This window comes from Carcharhinus amblyrhynchos, chromosome 12 (genome assembly GCF_965287045.1).
Source record: "Carcharhinus amblyrhynchos chromosome 12, sCarAmb.v2.hapA, whole genome shotgun sequence".
In the NCBI taxonomy this organism is placed as follows: Eukaryota; Metazoa; Chordata; class Chondrichthyes; order Carcharhiniformes; family Carcharhinidae; genus Carcharhinus; species Carcharhinus amblyrhynchos.
The window spans coordinates 49154770-49180106 of record NC_137335.1 but is presented as its reverse complement, the minus strand read 5'-3'; the positions used below and the strand labels follow the sequence as shown (position 1 = coordinate 49180106).

General features: G+C 40.3%; 1 protein-coding gene across 1 annotated transcript in view; it reads right to left on the bottom strand.

Annotated features, from left to right (window-relative positions):
• Nucleotides 1-25337, bottom strand: part of ppp2r5a (protein phosphatase 2, regulatory subunit B', alpha isoform) — a 151505-nt gene that overhangs the window by 83924 nt on the left and 42244 nt on the right. The window contains exon 2 of the mRNA XM_080200492.1: nucleotides 13998-14194. Within this exon, the coding sequence (XP_080056618.1) occupies nucleotides 13998-14194 (197 nt within the window). The remainder of the gene's footprint in view (nucleotides 1-13997; nucleotides 14195-25337) is intronic.

Sequence of the window (25337 nt, the reverse complement as noted above, 5' to 3'; positions counted from 1 at the left end):
AGGCTCTGAGCAGTCAAGCGGAAAGCAGCAAAACATACAATCTTGGTACTGAATCAAATTTAAAAGTTGAGCAGACAAGTTCAAACAGAGGCTGAAGAAATCAGATCAACATAAACCAGACATTATAGGAATGAAAACTCAGATTAGGTAGTGGATCGTGCAGGAGAGCACAAAATAGGGAGAGAATATTAATAATTATTAAAACAAAAAAGCAGGAATAAAAACCATAAAATGCCTGCCTTATGTGTTGTAAAAATGTGGCTGATCCACACTTATCTTGTATCCCCCAAGTCAGTTTTTGAATTTGCAGGGAATTGATTCTCAACATTCAAATCTTATCCATGTAAACAATTACATTCACCAGACAAAACGTAGAGGCATAATGAAATCTCAGTCTCAAGTTATTTGACAAAACAAAGTGACTAATTGCAATTCATTTCATTTTTTATCCTATAAAGTAAAATATGTACTTGCTATTTAGACTGAACCATGCACAATTCAAGTTTCTTATTAATAATTTATTTCATATATAAATTTATTAAATTCAACCAAAAAATAAAGTGTTGAATGATTGTTTCGTTTAACAGTTCCAGGATATTTGCATCATACTTTGTTTCAAGGGCTTATAGAATTGATGTGATACACATTGGAAGTAGTACATTTTTTGGCAAGGTTCCAAAGCTGTTACAAAAACTAAAACACCACTCAAAAACAGGATCATGTAACTTTTCAGCATTTTTCAAACTTGTGTTACCACCCATTCTGGACTCTGCATTAAATAAACACTATTTTATACTGAAAGCGTGTTAAACTAGATAAATAAACATGTCACTATTTTAATAATTCACGAGATATTTCCCTTGACGGGTCATTCAAAATATCCCTTCATCAGCAAGAACAGACAGGTGTCCACAGGATCCAATTTAAATTCAATGCTACAATTTTGAATATGGATATGACAAATCCATTTTTACTATAAAGGATCATGATATGTTCAAACCAGCAGCAGGTTGGATGTATACCAGAGTGGTTATGTTAACGTACTAGTAATCCAGGAGTCTAGACTAATAATATACAAATATCAGTTCAAATCTCACCATGGCATTCGGGAAATTTAAATTCAGTTAATTAAATCAATCTTAAAGTTTCTCTTTATTAATAATTAATAACAACCCATCTTTAAAAAATCTCAGTCATGGTGATCATTGACTGTGGTTAAAAACCCATCTGATTTACAGAGGCTCTTTAAGAGGGGGGGGGAAGCCTATCATCTACACCCAAATCTGGCCAAAATGTGACCCCAGGCTTATAGTAATGTTTCAGAAGCGCAGCAATAACCCTGACGACAACGGCAGCGAAGTTTCTGGTTGTGTTTTTATTTATTTACCTTCCGATATTAACAGCAGCACAAGCCAGTCAACAAAGGAGCTGAATTAACTCATGTAGAAATCAAAAAGAGACGTTAAATTTCAGTTCTACACTAGCGCCTTCTTTCTTGGCCATCATTCATCCCTCAATTATCACATCAGCAGTGGCTCAACAAGTTTAATCAGAAAGTGGCTGAAACAAAGAGACAAGCATAGTCCCAGGTTCAATCCCTGATCTATGCTACAAACTGTCTACAGCAGTGGCTCAGAAAATTTAATCAGGAAGTAGTTGAAGCAAGCAGACAAGCATGGCTCCAGATTCAATCACTGGTCTATGCCATGGCAAATAGCATGCAGTGTTATATTAAGTGTAAACTCTGTTTTCTCTCCACCTTGTACCATATCTGCTGGGTGCTTTCAGCATTTTCTGCTTTTATTTCAGATTTGCACTCCACAGTATTTTGTTTTAATCACAACAGAATATCTGGTTATCGCCACGTTAATAGGAGCCGTCTGTGCATTTTTTGACAGCTGCAATTCCAATGTTACAGCACTAACTACATCTCAAAAGTGCTCTTTGGCTACAATGCTCCCTTTAAGCCACGCCCATTCACAATGTTCAAAAACCAAGATACCGCAATTCACAAGCTGTCTTCTTTAACATATACAAATACAGAAAATGCTGGAAAATTTCAGCACGTCTGACATCATCTGTGGAGACAGAACAATACTAACGTCTGGTTGGCTCTGTCAGAAAATTCTGCAGGGCGCAGTTGCCCCAAACAAATTTAAAGATGCCGTGGACTGAAGTGAATCGGCCATGCATTGAAATGAACAGCGATGGAAAGATGGTAGGAGTGGAGGGCCTGAATGACATTATTGTTACTAGAGAGGCAGTGCTCGACAGACTGGAGGGACTGATTGTGGACAAGTCCCCAGGACCGGATGGAATGCATCCAAGGGTTCTGAAGGAAATGGCGGAGGTGATAGTGGATGCCTTGGTGATTATTTTCCAAACGTCGCTGGATTCCAGGCAAGTGCCGGAAGATTGGAAAACGGCTAATGTTACGCCGTTGTTTAAGAAGGGTGGCAGGCAAAAGGCGGGGAATTATAGGCCAGTTAGTTTAACGTCTGTTGTAGGAAAAATGTTAGAATCCGTGATTAAGGAGAAAATAGCGAGGCATCTTGAGGAGAATTGTTTGGTAGAGCAGACGCAGCACGGTTTTGTTAAGGGGAAGTCGTGTCTGACAAATTTACTGGAGTTCTTTGAGGATGTGTCTAGGGCGGTGGATAAAGGAGAGCCGGTGGATGTGGTCTTTCTTGATTTTCAGAAGGCGTTTGACAAGGTGCCTCACAAGAGGTTATTGCAGAAGGTCAGGGGGCATGGAGTTGGGGGTAGGGTGTTAGCGTGGATAGGGGATTGGCTGTCAAATAGGAGGCAGAGAGTGGGTGTCAATGGGTGCTATTCGGATTGGCGGTTGGTGACTAGTGGAGTGCCCCAGGGGTCAGTGCTGGGGCCTCAGCTATTTACCATTTATATAGATGATCTGGAGGAGGGAACCGAGTGTATGGTGTCGAAATTTGCTGATGACACCAAGATTGGTGGAACGGCAACTTGTGCGGAGGGTGTGGAGAGTCTGCAGAAGGATCTAGATAGGCTGGGCGAATGGGCCAGGAACTGGCAAATGGAATTTAATGTTGGCAAATGTGAGGTTGTCCACTTTGGTAGGAATAATGGTAGGAAGGACTATTACTTACGTGTTGAAAAACTGCAGCATGCGATGGTGCAGAGGGACCTCGGGGTCCTTGTGCATGAGTCGCAAAAACCCAGCCTGTAGGTGCAGCAGGTGGTCAGGAAGGCGAATGGGATGCTGGCCTTCATAGCAAGGGGGATTGAATATAAAAGTAGAGGGGTCTTGCTGCAGCTGTATAGGGCACTGGTGAGGCCGCAGCCGGAGTTATGTGTGCAGTTTTGGTCGCCGCACTTACGCAAGGATATTCTGGCCTTGGAGGGAGTGCAGAGGAGGTTTACTAGGCTGATTCCAGAGTTGAGGGGGTTGAACTATGAGGAGAGGCTGAATAAACTAGGCTTGTACTCGTTAGAGTTTAGAAGAATGAGGGGAGATCTCATTGAGACGTATAAGATGTTGAATGGGATGGATAGGATAGAGGTGGAGAGGCTCTTCCCGCTCAAAGGACAGTAGGACTAGAGGGCACAGCCTCAGGATAAAGGGGGGGCGGTTTAGAACGAAGTTGGGGAGGAACTTCTTCACTCAAAGGGTGGTGAATCTCTGGAATTCTCTGCCCGTTGAAGTGGTGGAGGCTGCCTCGCTCAATATTTTTAAGACGCGGGTTGATAGGTTTTCGATAGGCAAGGGGATTAAGGGTTATGGGGAAAGGGCGGGAATGTGTAACTGAGCCATGACAGATCAGCCATGATCTTATTGAATGGCAGGGCAGGCTCGAGGGGCTAGATGGCCTACTCCTGCTCCTATTTCTTATGTTCTTACACACAACCCATCTAAAAAAAAATAGTGGGCATATTGATTAGGTGTAATGCGCTTTGTAATGTCCTGGGGTTGTGTTAGGCCAGAAAGTTGTCTCACAACACCAGGTTGAAGTCCAGCAGGTTTATTTGGTAGTACAAGCCACAAGCTTTCAGAGCACTGCTCCTTCATCAGGCGAGTGGGAGTCATGTTCACAAACAGGGCATATAAATACACAAATTTAATTCACAAGATAATGTTGGAATGCAAGTCTTTACAGGGAATCAAGTCTTAAAGGTACAGACCATGTGAGTGGAGAGAGGGTTAAGCACAGGTTAAAGAGATGTGTATTGTCTCTAGCCAGGACAGTTATTGAGATTTTGCAAACCCAGGCAAGTCGTCGGGGTTACAGATAGCGTGACATAAACTCAAGATCCCGGTTGAGGCTGTTCTCATGTGTGCGGAACTTGGCTTTCAGTTTCTGCTCAGCGATTCCATGTTGTCATGTGTCATGAAGACTGCCTTGGGGGATGCCTAACCGAAGATCAGGGGCTGAATGCCCGACTGCTGAACTCTTCCTGTTGGGGAACACAACACTCCTGCATGGTGACTGTCGAGTGGTGTTCATTCATCTGTTGTTGTGGCGATGTTATACACTAGATACATTGATGACATTTTCTTCCTTTGGCCTCATGATGAACAATCATTGAAACAACCATATGACAACATCAACAAGTTCCATCCCAACATCAGACGCACCATGGACTACTCTCCAGAATCGTTGCATTCTTGGACACATGCACCTCTATCAAGGAAGATCACCTCAGCACTTCACTGTACTGCAAGCCGTTGGATAACCTCAGGATGCTCCGCTTCTCCAACTTCCACCCTAAACATGTTAAAGAAGCCAATCCCTACAGACAAGCCCTCTGTATGCACAGGATCTGCTTAGATGAGGAGGATTGCAACAGACACCTCCAGATGTTGAATGATGCCCTCATAAGAGCAGGATATGACATTTGACTCATCGATCGCCAGTTTCTTCGCACCACAATAGAAAAACTACACCGACCTCCTCAGAAGATAAACACAGGACACGGCAGACAGAGTACCCTTCATCGTCCAGTACCTCCTCGGAGCGGAGAAGCTACGACACCTCTCTGGAGCCTTCAACATATTATGAAGACAAACATCTCACCAAGCCATCCCCACAGCCCCACTTCTTGCTTTCAAACAACCACACAGCCTCAAACAGACTATTGTCCACAGCAAACTACCCAGCCTTCAGGAGAACAGTGACCACACCACACAACCCTGCCACAGCAACCTCTGCAAAACATGCCAGATCATTATGGATGCCATCATCTCACCTGAGAACATTATGCACCAGGTACATGGTACATACGCTTGCAACTCAGCCAACATTGTCTACTTGACACGCTGCAAGAAAGGATGTCCTGAGGCATGATACATTGGGAGACCATGCAGATGCTATGACAATGGATGAATGAACACTGCTCAACAATCAACAGGCAGGAGTGTTTTCTTCCTGTTGGGGAACACTTCAGCAGTCACGGGCATTCAGCCTCTGATCTTTGGGTAAGAGTACTCCAAGACAGCCTTCACGACACACAACGCAGAATCGCTGAGCAGAAACTGATAACCAAGTTCTGCACACGAGGGTGGCCTCAGCCAGGATCTTGGATTCATGTCACACTATCTATAACTCTGACTTGCAAAATCTCACTACCTGTCCTGGCTGGAGACAATACACATCTGTGCTTAACCCTCTCTCCACTCTCATTGTCTGTACCTTTAAGACTCGCATTCCAACCATTATGTTGTAAATTGAGTTTGTGTTTTTATATGCCCTGTTTGTGAACACAACTCCCACTCACCTGATGAAGGAGAAGCGCTCCAAAAGCTTGTGGCTTGTGCTACCAAATAAACCAGTTGGACTTTAACCTGGTGTTGAGACTGCTTACTGTGCTTACCCCAATCCAATGCTGGCATCTCCACATCATGGTTGTGTAAGGCACTATATATCTTTTTTTCCCCTAAACTAGGTAACTCATTCAAATGGGTTCAACTCCGAAGTCTCTTCGGTGTAAAACAATAAATATGTTTCCAATGCACATACACATACTTCAGAGTTAAAACAGTTTCAAAATTAGTACCACTCTCTCAATGCCCAAAGTGACAATATCTACTGGAGGGGGTAAAAATCATGGGTCTTCATGTAAATGGATACCATGTGTTTTCAGTAACTCATTGTGGCTGAACAAATGTATTATACCATGTGGTACTGCACCAGACAGATAAGACTGATGCTAAGTTCAGTTACTGGTATGTGCTGGGCTGGTGGATCAGCTCAGGCTGTGTCATGGGTCTGTACAAGGTTGAGGGCATGCAGAAGAGAACATACTTCATGATTATAATCCCTTTATTCCCACTAGAAAATGAGCCTGTCAGATGAAGATAGGGCTTATCTGGTACCTTACCATAACACAAATAACCTGCTGATGGTTTAATTTTTCAATGAAGAACATTAGGTGAACATATTGATTGTTGCTACAGCACCAGGAATTTTACACACCAGCATGAATCAATGATTTTTCTGTGGCACTGCTTTCCAAAATGGTGGTTAATGCATGGACCAAATATGAGGGAGCTAGGGCAAAAAAAAAAGTCAAAATCTAACCAGGGGACAATTTTGTATACGTATTTGATATTTTTGGTTATATTTTAGTACTTTTCCTTGTTTATTGTCTTAAAGACATAATTTACTTTTGCATGTTGAGATTCTCCTGGCAATACCTGACAATACGCAGGTTTTAGAAAATTAAGCAACAGCAGTTAAAAAGCTTTCAAAGTAACTGATGCAGAAAAAACTAAGATTAACAGCTCATTGACACATGGTTACATCTCAATTTATTATAGGTCACTACAAACCACGGTACAGGCTTTAGAAATTGTAATTTTGTCATTAGGGGCTGTGGTTCTTCCCACTTTAAGAGAAAGGTAACCATGGCCAGCACCAAGTAGTATATTAATGCTTTTAGGTGGTTAAACTCTAGCATTGCCTATGTACAAACTTATGGCGTAATTAAACTTTACTCCTGCCTAAAAGCAGGTACACATTCTGAACTTAGATGTGTCCTAACAGGGAGAAACTGTAAATTCTATATAAGGATGCTTCTGCCTGAGTTATCCTGATAGCATAATGGAGAAGTTAACAGATGGATTTCAGTCCTTGCAAATGATTTTAGGCATTGCCTAGATGGAGTGTGTAAAGGAAAAGGCAGTGTGGTCTGGAAGAAGGATGAACCTCCTCACCAACTCTCCTTTTTTCTCCAATAGGGCAACACTTAGGCTTTAAAGACAAAACTCTGCTTCAGTGAAGGGTGTCTGTACATATCAGATATTTTGCCGACAAATAAAACAGCAGAAGCCTTCACCCATGCAAATCATCTGCTCACCCTTAAATGCTGGCAATTTACAACAAATCTGTACCTATACTACCAGCTAACTACATGTGCAAGAACTTTTGTTGAAGCAGAGTATTTAAATGTCAGAATAAAAAAATCCAATTTAAATTTGCACTTATATTTCTGCTGAAATTCTTGCAAAGTGAGTGGTATAATATTTTCCTATTTGATTCCATTCAGTCTACTCTCTTCACAAACCATATCCAATTTCAGAGGACAATTATGAGTCAACCACATTGGAGTTGGTCTGGAGTCAACATACAAGTCACACTGGATCAGCAAACTTCCCTTTGAAAGAAATGACCGAATTAGATAGATTTTAATGACAGTGGGCACCCACTGCTTGTAGTTGGTTTTTATTTCATTTGTTGAATTGGGCAAAATTTAAAATTTCCCAGTTTGTTTCTGAACAATGATATACTACTATCTAGTTAAATAATATTGTGATTATGCCAAATGTGCTCATTTCACAAGACGACAAAGTGATCTATTGTTCATATCACACAAATCAAATAACTTCATAGCTTCATAGGAGTAGTTGTAAAGGTTAGTGATGAGGCTGATAGTAATCAGGAGATAAAAAGGGACAGAACATGTGAATGTCATATTACACCAAGGAATTGTATGAGAATAGAGAAATTTGATAACAGAACAAATTTAAAGGCTTTGCACCTCAATGCACAAAACATTTGGAATAAAATTAAAGAGCAATACAGCGCAAAGAGAGACAAATAGGTATGATTTGGTGGTGATTACTGAGACATGGTTACAAGACCAGGTTTGGAAACTAAATATCCACATAGTCAGTGTTTTGGAAAGATAAAAAGAAAGGAAAAGGAGGTGGTGGTGTAGCTTTGTTAGTAAAAGGAAGAGAACAGTGCTGTAGCAAGAAATGATATAGGCACTGGAGATCAAGTTGTAGAACCAGTCTGGGTAGAAATAAGAAATAGTAAGGGAAGGGAGTCTCTTATTATAAGTTATAATTCATTCCATGAACACTCCCTCGAAGCTACCCTTGCCAATTTGAACAATCTAATCTAACATCACCCATATTATTGCCATACCTTTCTTACAAGTATTTCCTGGTTTATACTATCCTCAAACAGTAGTTGCATATTGGGTCAGGTATAAGCCAGGAAATACTGGAGGTTTGTATGAAAGCTATAGCAATAATCATGGGTGATTTTAACATGCACATTGGCTGGGATTAATCAAATTAATTGCGGAATCAACCAGGAGCAGGCTATTCTGGATTTGGTATTATGTAATGAGGAAGGATTAGTTAATGATTTCACAGTTCAAGGATACTCTGGGGAAGTATGATCATAGCATGCCAGAATTTCAAAATCAGTTTGACAGCAAGAAACTGGAGTCCCACATGAGCTTTCTGGAGTTAAACAAAGGTAATTACATTGGCATGAGGACAGGTTAGGCCCTAGTGGATTTGGATTAGGGAAAAAGTACCGAGCAAACCATTGGATTGAAGACAAAAGTTCCTAGAGCCTGATGGCCTATGTTCTAGTGGTTTAAAGGAAGTGGCAGCGGAGATAGTGGATCCATTGGTTAGAATATTCTAAAATTCCATGGATATGGCAATGATTTTAGTGGATTGGGAAAATGCTAATATAACATCTTTAATCAAAAAGGGAGGCAAAAATTAGGAAATTGTAGGCCAGTAAGTTTAACATCCGTCATTGGGGAATTGTTAAAATCCATTATTAAAGTAGTAGTAACAGGACATTTGGAAAGTCTAAATTTCCCTCTTATCCCAGTAATGTTGGCTCGACATCCAGGCAGCATTTGACAGATTGGAGCGGCACGGTGACATAACAATTAGCCCTGCTGCTTCACAGCACCAGGGACCTGGGTTCAGGCCACTATCTACATGAAGTTTGCATGTTCTCCCTGTGTCTGCTTGGGTTTCCTCCCACACTCCAAAGATGTGCAGGTTAGATTGATTGACCAGGCAAAATTGCCCCTTAGGGTCAGGGGAACTAGAAGGGTAAATACGTGGAGTTAAGGGGATAGGTCCTGGGTGGGATTGTTGTCAGTGCAGACTCGATGAGCCAAATGGCACTGTAGAGATTCTATGATTATTGAGGAAGGACATTTGGAAAGTCAAAAAGCAATCCATCAGAGTCAGCATGGTTTTATGAAGGGTAAATCATGTTCGACTAATTTTCAAGTTCTTTGAAAATGTAACATGCAAAATAGTTAATGGGAATCCTCTAGATGTAGTATATCTGGACTTCCAGAGGCATTGATAAGATACCACACAAAAGATTAATACACAAGGTAGAATCACATGCGGTTACGGATAATTTATCAGCTTGGATAGAGGGCTGGCTAACCAACAGAAAGCAGAGAGTCAGAAGGCTGAGTCCCTCTGTTTGACACAATGTAACTAATGGGATGCCACAGGGGTTGGTCCTCTGGTCCCAACTACTTAAAATCCATATTAGTAACTTCGATGCGGCGATAGAAAGTACTATAGCCAAATTTGCAGATGACATTAAAATGGATAGTAAGTTGTGATAAAGAAACAAGCAATTTACAAACAGATATGGATAGGTTAAGTGAATGGGCCATCATTTGGCAGATGGACTTTAACATGGATAAGTGAGAGGTTATCCATTTTGGTCAGAAAAAATAGAAAGACAATTTATTATCTAAATGGAGAAAAACTTTAGAGTGCTTTGATGCAGAGGGATCTGAATGTCCTTGTGCATGAATCACAGTAAGCTAGTAAGCAGGTATAGCAGGTAATAAGGAAGGCAATGGAATACTGGCATTTGGGGACATGCTGCTACAACTGTTCAAGGTGTTAGTGAGATTGCATCTGGAATACTGTGCAGAGTTTTGGTTCCCTTACTTGAGGGCAGATGTAATTACATTGGAGGCAGCTCAGTGGAGATTCACTAGTTTGATTCCAGAGATGAGGTGCTTGTCTTATGGAGAGAGATTGAGCAGTTAGGCCGATAACTCGAGTTTAGAAGAATGAGGGGAGAACTAATTTAAGTATACAAGAGAAAGGGATTTGACAGAGTAGATGTACAGAGGATGTTTCCTCTTGTGGGGCAATCTAGAATGAAAGGTCATAGTTTCAGGATAAGGGGTAGCAGATTTCAAACAGAGATGAGAACATAAGAACATAAGAACATAAGAAATAGGAGCAGGAGTAGGCCATCTAGCCCTTCGAGCCTGCCCCGCCATTCAATAAGATCATGGCTGATCTGTCGTGGCTCAGTTCCACTTTCCCGCCCTCTCCCCATAACCCTTAATCCCCTCTCTTATCAAGAACCCATCAACCCGCTTCTTAAAAATATTTAGCGAGGCAGCCTCCACCACTTCAACGGGCAGAGAATTCCAGAGATTCACCACCCTTTGAGTGAAGAAGTTCCTCCTCAACTCCGTTCTAAACCGCCTCCCCCTTATCTTGAGGCTGTGCCCCCTAGTCCTACTGTCTTTTCTGAGCGGGAAGAGTCTCTCCACCTCTATCCTATCCATCCCATTCATCATCTTATACGTCTCAATGAGATCTCCCCTCATTCTTCTAAACTCTAACGAGTACAAACCTAGTTTATTCAGCCTCTCCTCATAGCTCAATCCCCTCAACTCCGGTATCAGCCTAGTAAACCTCCTCTGCACTCCCTCCAGGGCCAAAATATCCTTGCGCAGGTGCGGCGCCCAAAACTGCACACAGTACTCCAGCTGCGGCCTCACCAATGCCCTATACAGCTGCAGCAAGACCTCCCTACTTTTATATTCAATCCCCCTCGCTATGAAGGCCAGCATCCCATTCGCCTTCCTGACCACCTGCTGCACCTGCAAGCTGGGTTTTTGCGACTCATGCACAAGGACCCCGAGGTCCCTCTGCACCGTCGCCTGCTGCAGTTTTTCGCCACGTAAGTAATAGTCCTTCCTACCATTCTTCCTACCAAAGTGGACCACCTCACACTTGCCAACATTAAATTCCATTTGCCATTTCCTGGCCCATTCGCCCAGCCTATCTAGATCCTTCTGCAGACTCTCCACACCCTCCGCACAATTTGCCTTTCCCCCAATCTTGGTGTCATCAGCAAATTTCGACACCCTGCACTCGGTTCCCTCCTCCAGATCATCTATATAAATGGTAAATAGCTGAGGCCCCAGCACCGACCCCTGGGGCACCCCACTAGTCACCAACCGCCAATCCGAATAGCACCCATTGACCCCCACTCTCTGCCTCCTATTTGACAACCAATCCTCTATCCACGCTAACACCCTACCCCCAGCTCCATGTCCCCTGACCTTCTGCAATAACCTCCTGTGAGGTACCTTGTCAAACGCCTTCTGAAAATCCAGAAAGACCACATCCACCGGCTCTCCTCTATCCACTGCCCTAGACACATCCTCATAGAGCTCCAGTAAATTTGTCAGACACGACTGCCCTTTAATGAAACCGTGTTGCGTCTGCCCTATCAAGCAATTCCCTTCAAGATGCCTCGCAATTTCCTCCTTGATGACGGATTCTAACATTTTACCTACCACAGACGTTAAACTAACCGGCCTATAATTCCCCGCCTTTTGCCTGGCACCTTTCTTAAACAACGGCGTAACATTAGCCGTTTTCCAATCTTCCGGCACTTCCCCGGAATCCAGCGACGTCTGGAAAATAACCACCAAGGCATCCACTATAACCTCCGCCATTTCTTTCAGAACCCTCGGATGCATTCCATCCGGTCCTGGCGACTTGTCCACAATCAGCCCCTCCAGTCTGTCGAGCACCACCTCTCTAGTAACAGTAATGTCATTAAGACCCTCCAGTCCTACCACCTTTCCATCGCTAACACCCGGCAAATTATTCACGTCCTCCTCCGTGAAGACAGAAACAAAAAAGTTATTCAAGACCTTAGCCATTTCCCCATCCCCTACCACTAGGTCCCCTTTCTCATCCTCTAAAGGACCAACGTTCACCCTAGCCAGCCTCTTCCTTTTTATGTATTTATAAAAACTCTTGCTATCCTTTTTTATATTAAGTGCTAGCCCAGCTTTTTTGCAAAGGGTTGTGAATTTGTGAAATTCACTACCCCAGTGTGCAGTGAATGTGAGGACATTGAATAAATTGAAAGAGATAGACAGATTTTTAAGTAATGGTTTAAGAGTTATGGAGAACAGGCAGGAAAGTGCAGCCGAGGCCAAGGTCAGCCACGATCGTACTACATGGCAGAGTAGACCTCACTGGCTGAATTGCCTACTCTTACACCAAGCTCTTTTGCTCTTGAAGAAAAGTGATGGAAAGGCTGGGAAGTTTAAGGGAATTTCAAATCATCTACTGGGGTGGGAAAACAAATGAACCATATGGGAATGGAAGTTCAATCAAGGATCCAGTCAGAAACATTCAAGAACAATAAAAATACATTTTAATACAAAACATAAAAGCTCAAATGTATGATAAACATACCATCATAATGGTACATTGCATACAATAACAAAACCATCAGCCCTTTTGGTCTAAATGAACAACGCAGTTGGTCACTTCTTGGATAAATTATGATACCAATGCTGTGAACAGTCTAGCTCACCTCAAAACAGATGGCAGGGAGAAAAATGGCTAGGGAATGGAATTTGTGGCAGAGACCAGAACAATGGTTTTGGTCTTCCCAATATTTAGTTGGAGAAAATTTCTGCTCATTGCGTACTAGATGTCTATCAGGCAGTTTAACAATTCTGATGAAGTAAAAGGGATTGAGAGAGGTGGTGCTGGGTGCCATTGGCATACATACAGAAGCTAACCTGATTTTAGTGATATCTCCAAGGGGCAGTAATTAAATGACAAATAGCAGAGGCCAAGGAAAAATCCTTGCTGGACTCCAGAGATAATGGTGCATTAAGCCATTGCAGGCAACTCTTGGGATACAACTAAATTGAGCAGAACCAAGCGAATGCAATCCACCTAGCTGGAAAACAGAGGTGGGAGATGAGGATGATGTGGTGACCCACGGCAAAGACTGCAGAGAGGTTGATAATGACAGGAGGAACACTAACATGGTCCCATAGGAAATCATTTTATGACTTTGAGAGCTGTTTCAATATTATGGCAAGAGTGAAAACTTGATTGTAGAGATTCAAACATGGATTTGGGAAGTGACAGCATGTTCACGGGCTTTGGAGAAGGGGTGGTAGTACAGGAGTTGAAGATTACTTTTTTGAAAGAAGAGTGGTATCAGAATTAAGGAAATAGGAGTATGGCAAATACTGTATCAATAACAATATTAACCAACCAGAGGGTCAAATTGAAATATGTAGTCATCAATCTGATTGGAAAAAGATCAAAGGAAAAAAATATAGGCCTCATGGACAAGATGAACTCAGAGGGCATGGGGAGATACGAGACACAATAGAAAGATGCAAGCATAAGACTACGCAAGAGGGAACCTTCAGGGAGGTTTGGCCCAATGGGTTGGGAAAGGAATAAAGAAGCACTGGGTTAAACAGGTAGTCTCAATGCTCTTAATGGTTTGTGTTTTATTAATTTCCTGTCCCATCCAATGAGGACCTGTACACTCTGACAATAGACAAAAATGATACTAGTTTTTTTTTCAGTGAAGTAATATCCAGAACAGAACGATAAAAAATACAACAGGCGATATCTTTATGGGCACACGGTCACGTACCATTTTCACTATTTCAGGATAAGCTTGTTCAAGAAGCACACCTCTGTTTGAGGTGAGGAAATCCACCAATTCATTTAAGGTTGCCCTTTTGACCTCTTTGCTCTTTAAGTCTGAAACAGAGTCCAGGAAATCAAAAATCACACAGCACTGCTGTAGTTTCTGACAGAAGAGATCATGCTGTTCAGCATTTGGAGCATCTGTAGAAAGAGGAAAAGATATACTTGTTCAGAATTTAGGCATTTCACTTTTTATAAATCTGAAGAACAACTTGTTTAAGTTTCTCAATAATACTCATGCATTTCAGTTCAAATGGTATCACAAACTACGACAATTTCATGCACTTTTGTAAAACACTTTTCATATTCAGTAACAACACCATTTGTTCAATATGGGACAGACCTTGCAATTAACTTCATCATTAAAAAAGGACAGAAAAATTTAAAAAGATGAAGGATGGAGGTGCAAAGAATGAACACTATGATGGTGTGGGTGGTTCTGGAGGGGCAAAGTATTGAGAACCTTAAACATAAAGATGAAAATTTTAAACTGGTGATTTATGGGAAGCCGGGAGCCAATGTAAATCACATGGCAAGGAGTAACAAATGAATAAAAACTGAAAGACCAAATACTCAAGCCTGAAAAATACTTTTCAGAACCTCAGGACATCCCAAAGTGATTTGTATCCAATGAAGAAGTCCTTACTGTAATGGCAGAAAATACGACTGTCAATTTGCACAAGAAATATTCCACAGACAGCAATGTAGTAAATGGCCAAATTATCTCCTATACTGACACTGATTAAGGACTAAGTGTTGGCCAGGGCAGTGGGAGAATCTCTTTTTAATAAGTTTCATGGGGTCTTTTTCATTGACCTGAGGGGACAAACATTTGGCATCTCCAACAGTGCAGCAAAACTCAGAACTTTACACGAGCGTCAGTCGTGATTATCCACTCGTGTTTTTGGTTGGAATTGGGGACGCACATCTGAATTGGAATGCTACCACAGAGCCAATGACTTTACGTGATGCTCAGATAACGTCAGTCATACTATCCATTCCAGAAGCATAACTCCACCAAAATTCGGAAAAGAACTGTCAAACAGTGGACAACAGCACACTCTCTCTTATATCACCTTTTAATGTCAATGTGAAAATAGGGGCCTTTTATTAAATTCATTTGAGGAAAAAAAAAATCAAAGGATGGAAGATTGGCCAGGAAAGCTTCAGAATAGCCAAAGCTGGAGGCAACATTTCACAATTTCAGAATGTCACAAAGTCACCGAGTACAACAACTATTGAAATGCAGCACTTGATTTCACAAAATTTAGAAAGGCACTCTCCAAATTTGATAAGTTTAGCTTGTTTTTACAGAATCCAAGTCAATTTCACTCTACTCATTTGCAACAAAATAGTACTGGATTAGAATTTTCAATAAAAACATTACCATATCCATGGTTTCATTTTTAATGACACTTCACTATAACCATAGTTTGGAACTAACTATTGTCTAATATCAGTCCTTCATTCACTTTTCACAGTTCTACTGCCAATAATGCACACTTTGCAATCACAAGTAATTTAAGAACTCTTGTGTACAATGGCCACCTTCACAGAACTCTATGGCATCAATAACATAGATGTAAATAAGTGAATCCCAAAATCTTTCTAAATCAAGAAAAGTCTCTATAGGCAGAAATCATAATTGCACGCTAAGCATCAGCTCTCCATTATTAGAAAGGTTTGTCCTGGGAAATCAAATCAAGACAAGAAGAACGTGAATATTGTAGAAAGCCTCAGTTTTAGTTAAGTTGCCGAAGTACATCAGCAGTGGAAACTCCTAATGTCAAAAGCAAAAAAAATTACTCCATAAAAGAAAATGAACTCTGCAGCTTAAACTCTGCTCATATCTGTTTTCCTTCTGGACTACATACTGCAAATTAAGTAGTACGTACAAATTAAGCACATTAATTTTTGTTTAGATACAAGTGAATAAATTTAAACATATAAACCATTGCTTGAGGCATTCCTCACAATCATACCTGTTCTTACAATTAAAAAAAGTCCCACAGACTTTTGTCACTGCCATTAAAGCAAAGTAATTAACTACCAAGACATTAACACACCCAATAGCATTACACAAATTTATGCCCCTGTAACCTGACGGGTATTCAAAGACACCAGCAGAGTAAAGATGCCAGCAAAGCCTAATGGCTAAAAGAGCTAACTTTATCAGGTGAAGGATATTGGAGCAGGGAAGTACAGGATGTGCAACTACAGACCAAAAACAGGAATTGATTGGACAGTGACTGTGCTCTGCCTCGAACAGATCCGAGTGTGAAGTGTTCCTGAGAGAATTACAACCTTCTGACAGAGGCACAACTCTCAGTATTTGTAATCAAAAAAGACTGATTGATTAGTGCATGCCCTTGGAATATGTGACAAACGCATGATCCAGCAGTATCTCTATAAGAAGAGACAAAGAGACACTGGCAGCAGTGTCTCGGGGAAAAAAACCACTGTAGAAAAAGCAGAAGATCAAGAGTCTAGGACTCAAACATCAGAACAAAATTGATCTGCAAGGAATTTAATTCAACTCGCCACAGGTAGTATCTCTAAGTTGTGACTTTGGATATTTTGTGAAGTTTTGATGCCTTTAAATATTTGCATAATGGGGAGCTGGTTACTTGGTGCACCCGTACATTGGGACTGAAAAATTCCTCACTCCTTATTAAGTTCAGAACACAGAGGCAGGATGATGCAAGATGGAAAATGGCAGCACACCTGTTTCCAGCAAAGCCAAGAGAAATGATTCAAAATGTGATTCCAAGAAACATTACAATGACACTCTACACACTGGTCTGGCTATTTCACGGATCTCTGTGGCCATGTTGACCCTAGAGTACACAAAATTGCTGTTCAAATAAGTCGTCAATATAATCACCTATAAATGGCATGACAAGAAAATGTAATACGTAAACCAACATGCAATTTATGTCTTCAACAAAAAGAATTCAACATCAGATTAACTGCTAAATATTTGACTGCTTTTAATGATTATTGATGAAGTTTATTTTAAAATATGATAAACAATACTAATCTATATATCTTCCATTTAAATAAATTTACTCAGATCGTGTTTTAAGACAAATTTATTTGGTGAATCAGAACATATGAATTCAATCCAGTGGAACTAGTTTGTGCTCTGATTTCCATCTTGTGGATATACTGGATATTATCTGAAGTAGTATGGAGTTACACTGCAGATAAATCATTGTTCTTTTTCCAACAGCCATTAAGAATTTCAACCAATTTCATTGCTCAATTGTTCATTGCTGCCACTCAATTTGCGATGCCAATTCTATATATTTTGACAGTTTCTTTTGGCCTTCATGGAATGATATAGTGTAATAGGAAGCCATTTGACTCACTGTTCCTATGTTGGATCTAACTCCCCTTTTTTTTGCCCCCATAGTTCTGCAATTTATTTTTTCTTTGATTTATCAAATTCTCTCAGATTCTGTTTGTGCCATCTTTTCATTTCAAATCAAAACAACTTACTTCATCAGAGATATTATTGCTACGTTGCTTCTGGTTCCTTTGTCAATTAACTTATGTGCCTTCTCATGGCTGATTCTTTTGCCAATAGAAAGAATTTCTCCTTACTTACACCATCAAAATTTTGATCAAATCTTCCCCTAGCTTTCACTGTTTCACTGGATTTTCAATGTAATTGAAGTCTTTCATTTCTTTCTAAAGGTCCCACCATCTTTCTGAAAGTGTGATAGTAACAGAAATCGACAATATTCCAGCTGAGGCCTAACCAAGTGATTTTTTAAAGATTTAGTACAACTTTCTCACTTTTGTCCTCCATATCTCTACTTGTAATACCAAGGATGCTTTATTCTTTAACTGCCTTCTCAATTTGTCCTGCTATCTTCAAGGACATGTCTACATATGTCACTAGGTATGTCTGTTTCTGTACCATCTTTAAAATTGTACATTTAGTTTATATTGCCTCCCTTTTCATTCTTCTTTACAAAGTGCATCACTTCACACCGCATTAAAATTCAATCACTGTGTCTCACCAGTCTATCTACATCTTCCTGGTTTATGACAAAACCCCTTTGCTGTTTGGTACAATTCCAATTTTTCAGTCATCAGCAAACTTTGAAATTATGTCCCACATACCTAGGGCCAGGTTAATTTTTAATTAAAAAGAGCAGTGGTCTCAACACCAGTCCCTGAGAACCATCTTATGATGCCCCCAGTCCACAAGTAACTGTCCACAACCACTCTCTGCTTTCTGCCCCTTAGCCAATTTTGTATCCATGCTGCACTGCCCCTTCAATGCTATGGGCTTCAATTTTACTTACAACTTACGTGCACTACTTTATTAAGTACCTTTGGAATGTCAGTACGCATAACATCAAGATCAACCTTCTCCATTACTTCAAAGGGCTTAATCAAATTTGTCAAACAAGATATGCTTTTAACAAACTTGTGCTGACTTTCATTCGGTAATCCAATTTTTTCCAAGTGCAGATTAACAAAATAAGGATATGCAGCTACAACACAATACTTCAATAACAGCAGTATCTGGAAGGAGGAAAGACAGAAAAGGTAAACTGATCAACTTCTATAAAGAATCAGATCAGCATTTCATTCCTTTGCATCACATAACTTGTAAGACTGTATGTTCACAAGGTTCAAATTAGATTCATCTATCATTCCCACTCACCTCACACTGAAAATGCTGGAAGAACCTTTCAGTAACATATTCCTCCAAACCTAAATAATCTTTGCAGCTAATATATGGTCAACTCTGTTACCTAATGACCTGGAAAGAGACTAATATTCCAAATGATCACAAATCTCAATAGCATTGTTGGGAACAGCTAAGTTCTCATTATTTTTACTTGCAGGTGAATAAAGACAGATTATATCCTATAATGAACAATTATAATTACTTCATGAAAACTACTGGACTGTTTCCTTAAAACATTCATGGTCTACAGGTGTCTAAAGGGTAATTCACGCTTAGGAAAAAAGAACAAGTTTTGGAAAGCAAAATAATTGAGTACGAGAATTGCAATTTTGAAAGACTGAGCATGACCATATCAAAAGGGAGGAATTCTAGTTTTTTTTGGTAAATGTCTCCAATTTATAATTCTACTGTGAACTGAATGGCTTCTTAAGCATTCCACTCTCTGCACCCCCACCCCTCATCATTCTGAGTCTCCATTTCAGTCTCCCAAAACACTTTTAAAATGCACTGCTTTGACTAGGCTTTTACTGATGTACTTTGAATTACACATATTTGTTTGATTATGCTGCTATGAAGTGCTTTAAGACATTTTTCTGTTGAAGGTGTTATATAAACAGAAGTTTTTATTTTCAATACTAAAATACATTATTTGTCTTCTTCATACATGGGATGAGTTTAAGATTTGAGCTTAATAAATAGTATGTTCAATATTAATGTTGGAAGACAATTCTGAACAATGTTTACTGAAGATATGAGGCTTAGTGCAAATGGTTATCTTACAATATCTTTGCTTTAGCCAAATAAGCAAAAACCCACTTATAGTTGTACTGTACAAGAGTCAATGGTTTGAATGGCTTCACCACAAACATGCCCATACAAAAGTGATTCCCCTGAATCAGGAAGTAAGTCTCCAATATATCAGAATTTACCCAGCTGCTAAATTATGGTAGCATTGGTGGAAGTCAACAGAACAATGTGAATAAAGTGGCCATCATCTGAGGAATTAAACATTCCATATCTGCTGGGCCAACGAGAAAGAGCAACTCCAACCCCCACTCGGCCACATGCTTTGACTTTATCAACTTGCTATCTTATAATAAGAGTATGTTTCCATATTACTTGAAGTTATCCACGGCTGTATACTTGAAAGTGATCAATTCTTATGTTACGGACAGCAAAAAAAAGGGCTCTAACTATTGAGTAAAATACATTTGATCACAGAGCAACACAGCAAGAAAAATCATTAGCATCAATGTGGAAGAGATGAATTCAATATTCATAATATTTATAAATTGATTAAAAACCCTGGGTGTCTCAAGTGATGATGTGGAGATGCCGGCGCTGGACTGGGGTAAACACAGTAAGAAGTCTCATAACACCAGGTTAAAGTCCAACAGGTTTATTTGATAGTAAATGCCACAAGCTTTCGATAAGCTGAACTCTCCATTCAATTGACGAAGGAACAGCATTCCGAAAGCTTGTGGCGTTTACTATCAAATAAACCTGTTGGACTTTAATCTAGTGTTGTGAGACCTCTTACTGTATCTCAAGTGAACCAAGGATACACTATGATATGGACATCAACATTATCCAGTCATTTGCAGAGATACTTCCCACGATTACTTCCCTTTGTCATAGTTCAATAGGTGGGTTTTCACCAACCCTCCATACTTCATTAAGTTATTTTACTGTACTGCTGATTATATAAAAACCTGCAAACACCATACAAAGCATCAACAAAATATACACTTCCTGAAACTTCGTTTTTGTTTAAATAGTCGTACAAAATTGCTACACCTGTGAGCTGGAATTCAACACAACCATTTATTCTCATTTGCTAATTTTCAGGGATGGGACACGGGAAAGAAAAGTGTTTCCTAACTCACTTTATTTCCAATATGAAAAACTTGCATTAATATACTGCTTTCCACAATCAACGGATATCTCAAAACTGTTTACAGCCAATTAAGTATTTTTGAGGGTAATCACTGTTACAATGCAGGAAAGTAACATTGTTTGCAATTAAGTCCATGGTCTATAAAATTCTATCAATTTGGCATTTCTCCCCATTCTGATAAATGGAAGTCAAAAGAGTATATTTTTGTCTTCATTCCCACAGATCCCATGCAGAACAGATTTCTCAAGTTACCCCAGGTCCACTCCTAATAAGTCAACCTAACTTGAACCCTCCACAGATGAAGAACAAAATTAATTTTAATTTCAATGTGCAAATTTGTTTAGAATATCTCCATGGAGCCTGTTAGACATAGAAATATTGTACACAAAGTTTAAAGTCAGCATGGTATTTTATTAGTAGCTCTTCAACTTTGTATTCCCTCTGGTGTTTCCATAAATCCTTCAATTCCAAGCTCTTATTTGGTTTTTCTCTACCCTCATACAACTCTAACTTTTCAGACACAATGGTGTTTCACAATGACCTTTCCAACAGTTTCCTCGGATATAGTGTTAGTTTAGTTTCCAAGGCTTACATTGAACAATTGGATTGGCTAAAATGGGACAAACATTCACATCCAGCAGATAATTTTATTTTTATTCCATTCTAATGTTAAAATTTTATGGAGAGAAAAAGTTATGCAAACTAGGGAAAGTTCACTGTTTTATCACTAAGTGGAGTGGTATATTTGCCACATTTGCACACAAGATAATGACCAAATCTAACAAAGAGTCTAACCACCTCCCCATGACATTTAAGTAGAATTAACACCATCAACATCCTGGACGTCACTACTGACCAAATAACTTAATTGGACCAGCTACATAAATATTGTGGCTACATCAACAGGTCAGATCTTCTGACTCCCAAAATCTTTCACCATCTATAAATAAGACACAAGTGAAGAATATTCTCCACTTGTCTGGATAAATATAGTCTCAATGAAACAAAGCTTGATATCAACCAGGACAAACAAACCTGCTTCATTGGCACTCTATCCACCAAACAATGTATTCACCCATAAGGCCAAACAAGAACAGGAGTAGTCTTTTGAGCTTGCTTTGGCATTTAAATGAGATATTCAGATAGTTCAAGGCTGATGAACACCCATCATCCAAGCTCCCAAAATATTTCTGACAGTTCCTCATTTTCATCCCAAGTGTTAAAAATCCGATTTTGCCGTTGCATGTTGTAACAGTAACATAAGTTTTGCTTCTAGAACTGCATTGCTGTTGCTTGCACTTATGACAACTTGTGCTGCACACATGGAAGCCAATCTGATTTGTCAAGACAGTATGCAAGTGGTGAGAATGAGGGTTTTGGTCTGATCACTTGTATGGCATTGATTATGATGTTGCATGTCAGTGACTTGGATTTTGAACAAGCCCACACACCACCTTTAGGCCACTGGTGATCTGTAGATCACAAATTAAAAACTACTGTCCAGTCAGGTGAAACAGGCTCTCACATCAAGCCTATAATTCTTTTAAGAATTTTAATGCTTCAATGAGATCAACTCTCATTCTTCTAGATTCCAAAGAACACAAGTCCAATATCTCCTTATGGAAAAGTTCTCTCATAGCAGGAAACATTGCATATGATGACTTGAAGAGGGAGGTGGGGTTGGTGGAGTGGAGAATGGAGTGAGCAATACTATAACAATCTTCACGTAATTCACAATATATCAAGATCATCAGGACCACAATTTACATTAAATACATAAATCAAACTCCATTTTTTCCCCCAAGGAGCAATTTGAGGAATAGAACTGATACTGTGAAGGCTGAATGTAGTCACTCGGTCCATTTTTGCATGGGAACTGCAAGTTGATGTCCTTGCTTACTATACGTTCCTTCAAAATGCAGAAAACTGTAGGCAACATTTAGCATATTGAAGTGTTAACATCCAGGAGGATTGCTGGACTTTGAAAACATTAAAAGCCAATCTAGTTTCAGATGAAAAAAGCCCTTCTGCCCACTTATCTCCACCCAGCATAATATCTACTAGGCACAAATCACAACACTCCTGGAGTACAATGGGGGGCATGATGTGGGTATGCCGGCGTTGGACTGGCGTAAACACAGTAAAAAGTCTGACAACACCAGGTTTTAGTCCAACCTATTTATTTGATAATATTCTCACAAGCTTTCGAGGGGTTACCCTCTTCGTCAGGTGAATGGAGAGTTCTGGCCTCAGACAGAGCATATAAAGCACAGACAGTTTAGAGATACGTTGCAAGAAAGGATGTCCCGAAGCATGGTACATTGGGGAGACCATGCAGACGCTACGACAACGGATGAATGAACATCGCTCGACAGTCACCAGGCAAGACTGTTCCCTTCCTGTTGGCGAACACTTCAGTGGTCACGGGCATTCAGCCTCTGACCTTCGGGTAAGCATTCTCCAAGGCGGCCTTCACAACACACGACAGCGCAGAGTCGTTGAGCAGAGACTGATAGCCAAGTTCCGCACACATGAGGACGGTCTCAACAGGGATCTTGGGTTCATGTCGCACTATCTGTAACCCCCGTGACTTGCCTGGGTTTGCAAAACCTCACTTACTGTACTGTCTGGAGACAATACACATCTCTTTAAACTGTGATCAGTGCTCCTACCACTCACATTATCAGCCACTTCAGGTCTTGAACAGCAGGTTAGGTGTAAGGATTCACATTTTAATCAGTAATCTCTAAACTGTCTGTGCTTTATATGCTCTGTCTGAGGCCAGAACTCTCCATTCACCTGACGAAGAGGGTAACCCCTCGAAAGCTTGTGAGAATATTATCAAATAAATAGGTTGGACTAAAACCTGGTGTTGTCAGACTTTTTACTGTACAATGGGGGGGACAGCTTGAGAATGTAGTGGCTCAGTTGGTAGCTCTCCTGTCTCAGCTAAAAACCCAAGTTCAAGGCCGGCTCCAAGGATGGTGACCCTGGGAGGGGTGTTTAAGATGCAGTTAAACACATTTGTTCTTCTGCCTGCAAATCCTTACAACACTTCACATCCTTCTACAAGAGGAAAAATAGTACAAGATATGCAAGCCAAACAATGATTTAGATGAAGGGGCCAAATGTATAGTCGAGTACCTAAAGGGTCCACAAAGCGATATAGGTGGGTTAAGTGAGCAGGCAGATTTTGGCAGATGGCGTATAACATGAGAAAATGTAAACTTGCCCACTTGGCAGCAAGAATAGTAAAGCAATGTATTACGAAATGGAGAGAGATTGCAGCAGTCAGAGATACAGAGGGATCTGGGTGTCCTGGTACATGAATTACACAAAGTAAAAACGCAGGTACAGCAAATGATTGAGGGCAAAAGGAACATTGTTGTTTATTGCAATGGGAATGCAATATAATAGTAGGGATGTGTTGCTACAGTTACACAAGACACTGGTAAGGCATCTACATACAATTTTGGTCTCCTTATTTAAGGAAGAACATAATTGATTTTGCAGTTCAAAGAAGGTTCACTTGACTGATTCCAAGGATGAGGGGTTTATCTTATGAGGACAAATTGGATATGTTGGGTCGAGATCCAGTGTATTTCACAAGAATGGGGAGTAATCTCATTGAAACATCTATGATCTTGAGGGGGCCTGACAAAGTGGCTACTGATAGGATGCTTCCCCTTATGGTAAAGATCAGAACTCAGAGACACAATGGGAAAATGAGAGAGGGGAAGGTTTTCTTTCCTCTCAAGAGGGTCAGTTGTTTGTGGAAGAGTGGCAGAGGTAGGCCATTGAATACTTTTAAGGCAGATTTAGATAGATGCTTGACTAACAAGACAATCAAAAGGTATTGGGAGTAGGCAGAATAGCAATATTAAGGCCACAATCAGATCAGGAATAACCTTATCAAATGGCAGAGGAGGCTTGAGGGGCCAAGTGGCCTACTCCTTTCTGCTCCCAATTTGTGTTCATATGCAACTCCAGATTCTAATATTGAAACGAATGCAAAGTCACTAGATTCACAGGCAAATGTACGAGTCCAGTGACCTGCTATCAAATGGTCCTCCTGACAGCCCATTTCAGCTTTTAAATGGGAGGTGAGTTCCAGAGCCTAGGGACAATTGAAAATGGAATGCACGTGATATTCCAGTGCCCGAATTACAGGCAAACAAGATCTGACAACGTAATGGGATCCTGATGTTTGACAACTGCCAAAATTGGTTTTAGCATTGCAGTTGCTGATATTACAGTATGGTGTACTAAATACATTTTAAATTAGGATACTTACAAATAAATTGTCCCTCAGTGTACCTGAACAGGTGCCGAACTGTGGCAACTAGGGGATTTCCATTGTAACTTCTTTGCAATGTTAATGCAAGCCTACTTCTGACTCTAATAAATAACCTTTAAACTTTTACTGTGTTCAGTGAATACCAAAGCTTTGAAATGATCTGCAATATTGCATATAAGATGCACACTTGTTGTAAATTGTCTCAGTAACATGCCCTGCAAATACTACTGTTTTCACAAACTTGTTGGAAAGTGAGATTAGAACAATCGTGCATCATTTCCCCAATGCCACAACCAAATAACGTTGTATAAAAAGCACTTTTTTGATGGGATAGTTTTTGTTAGGCATGTATGATATTGTCTTCACTAAGTGCTCAGTCAAG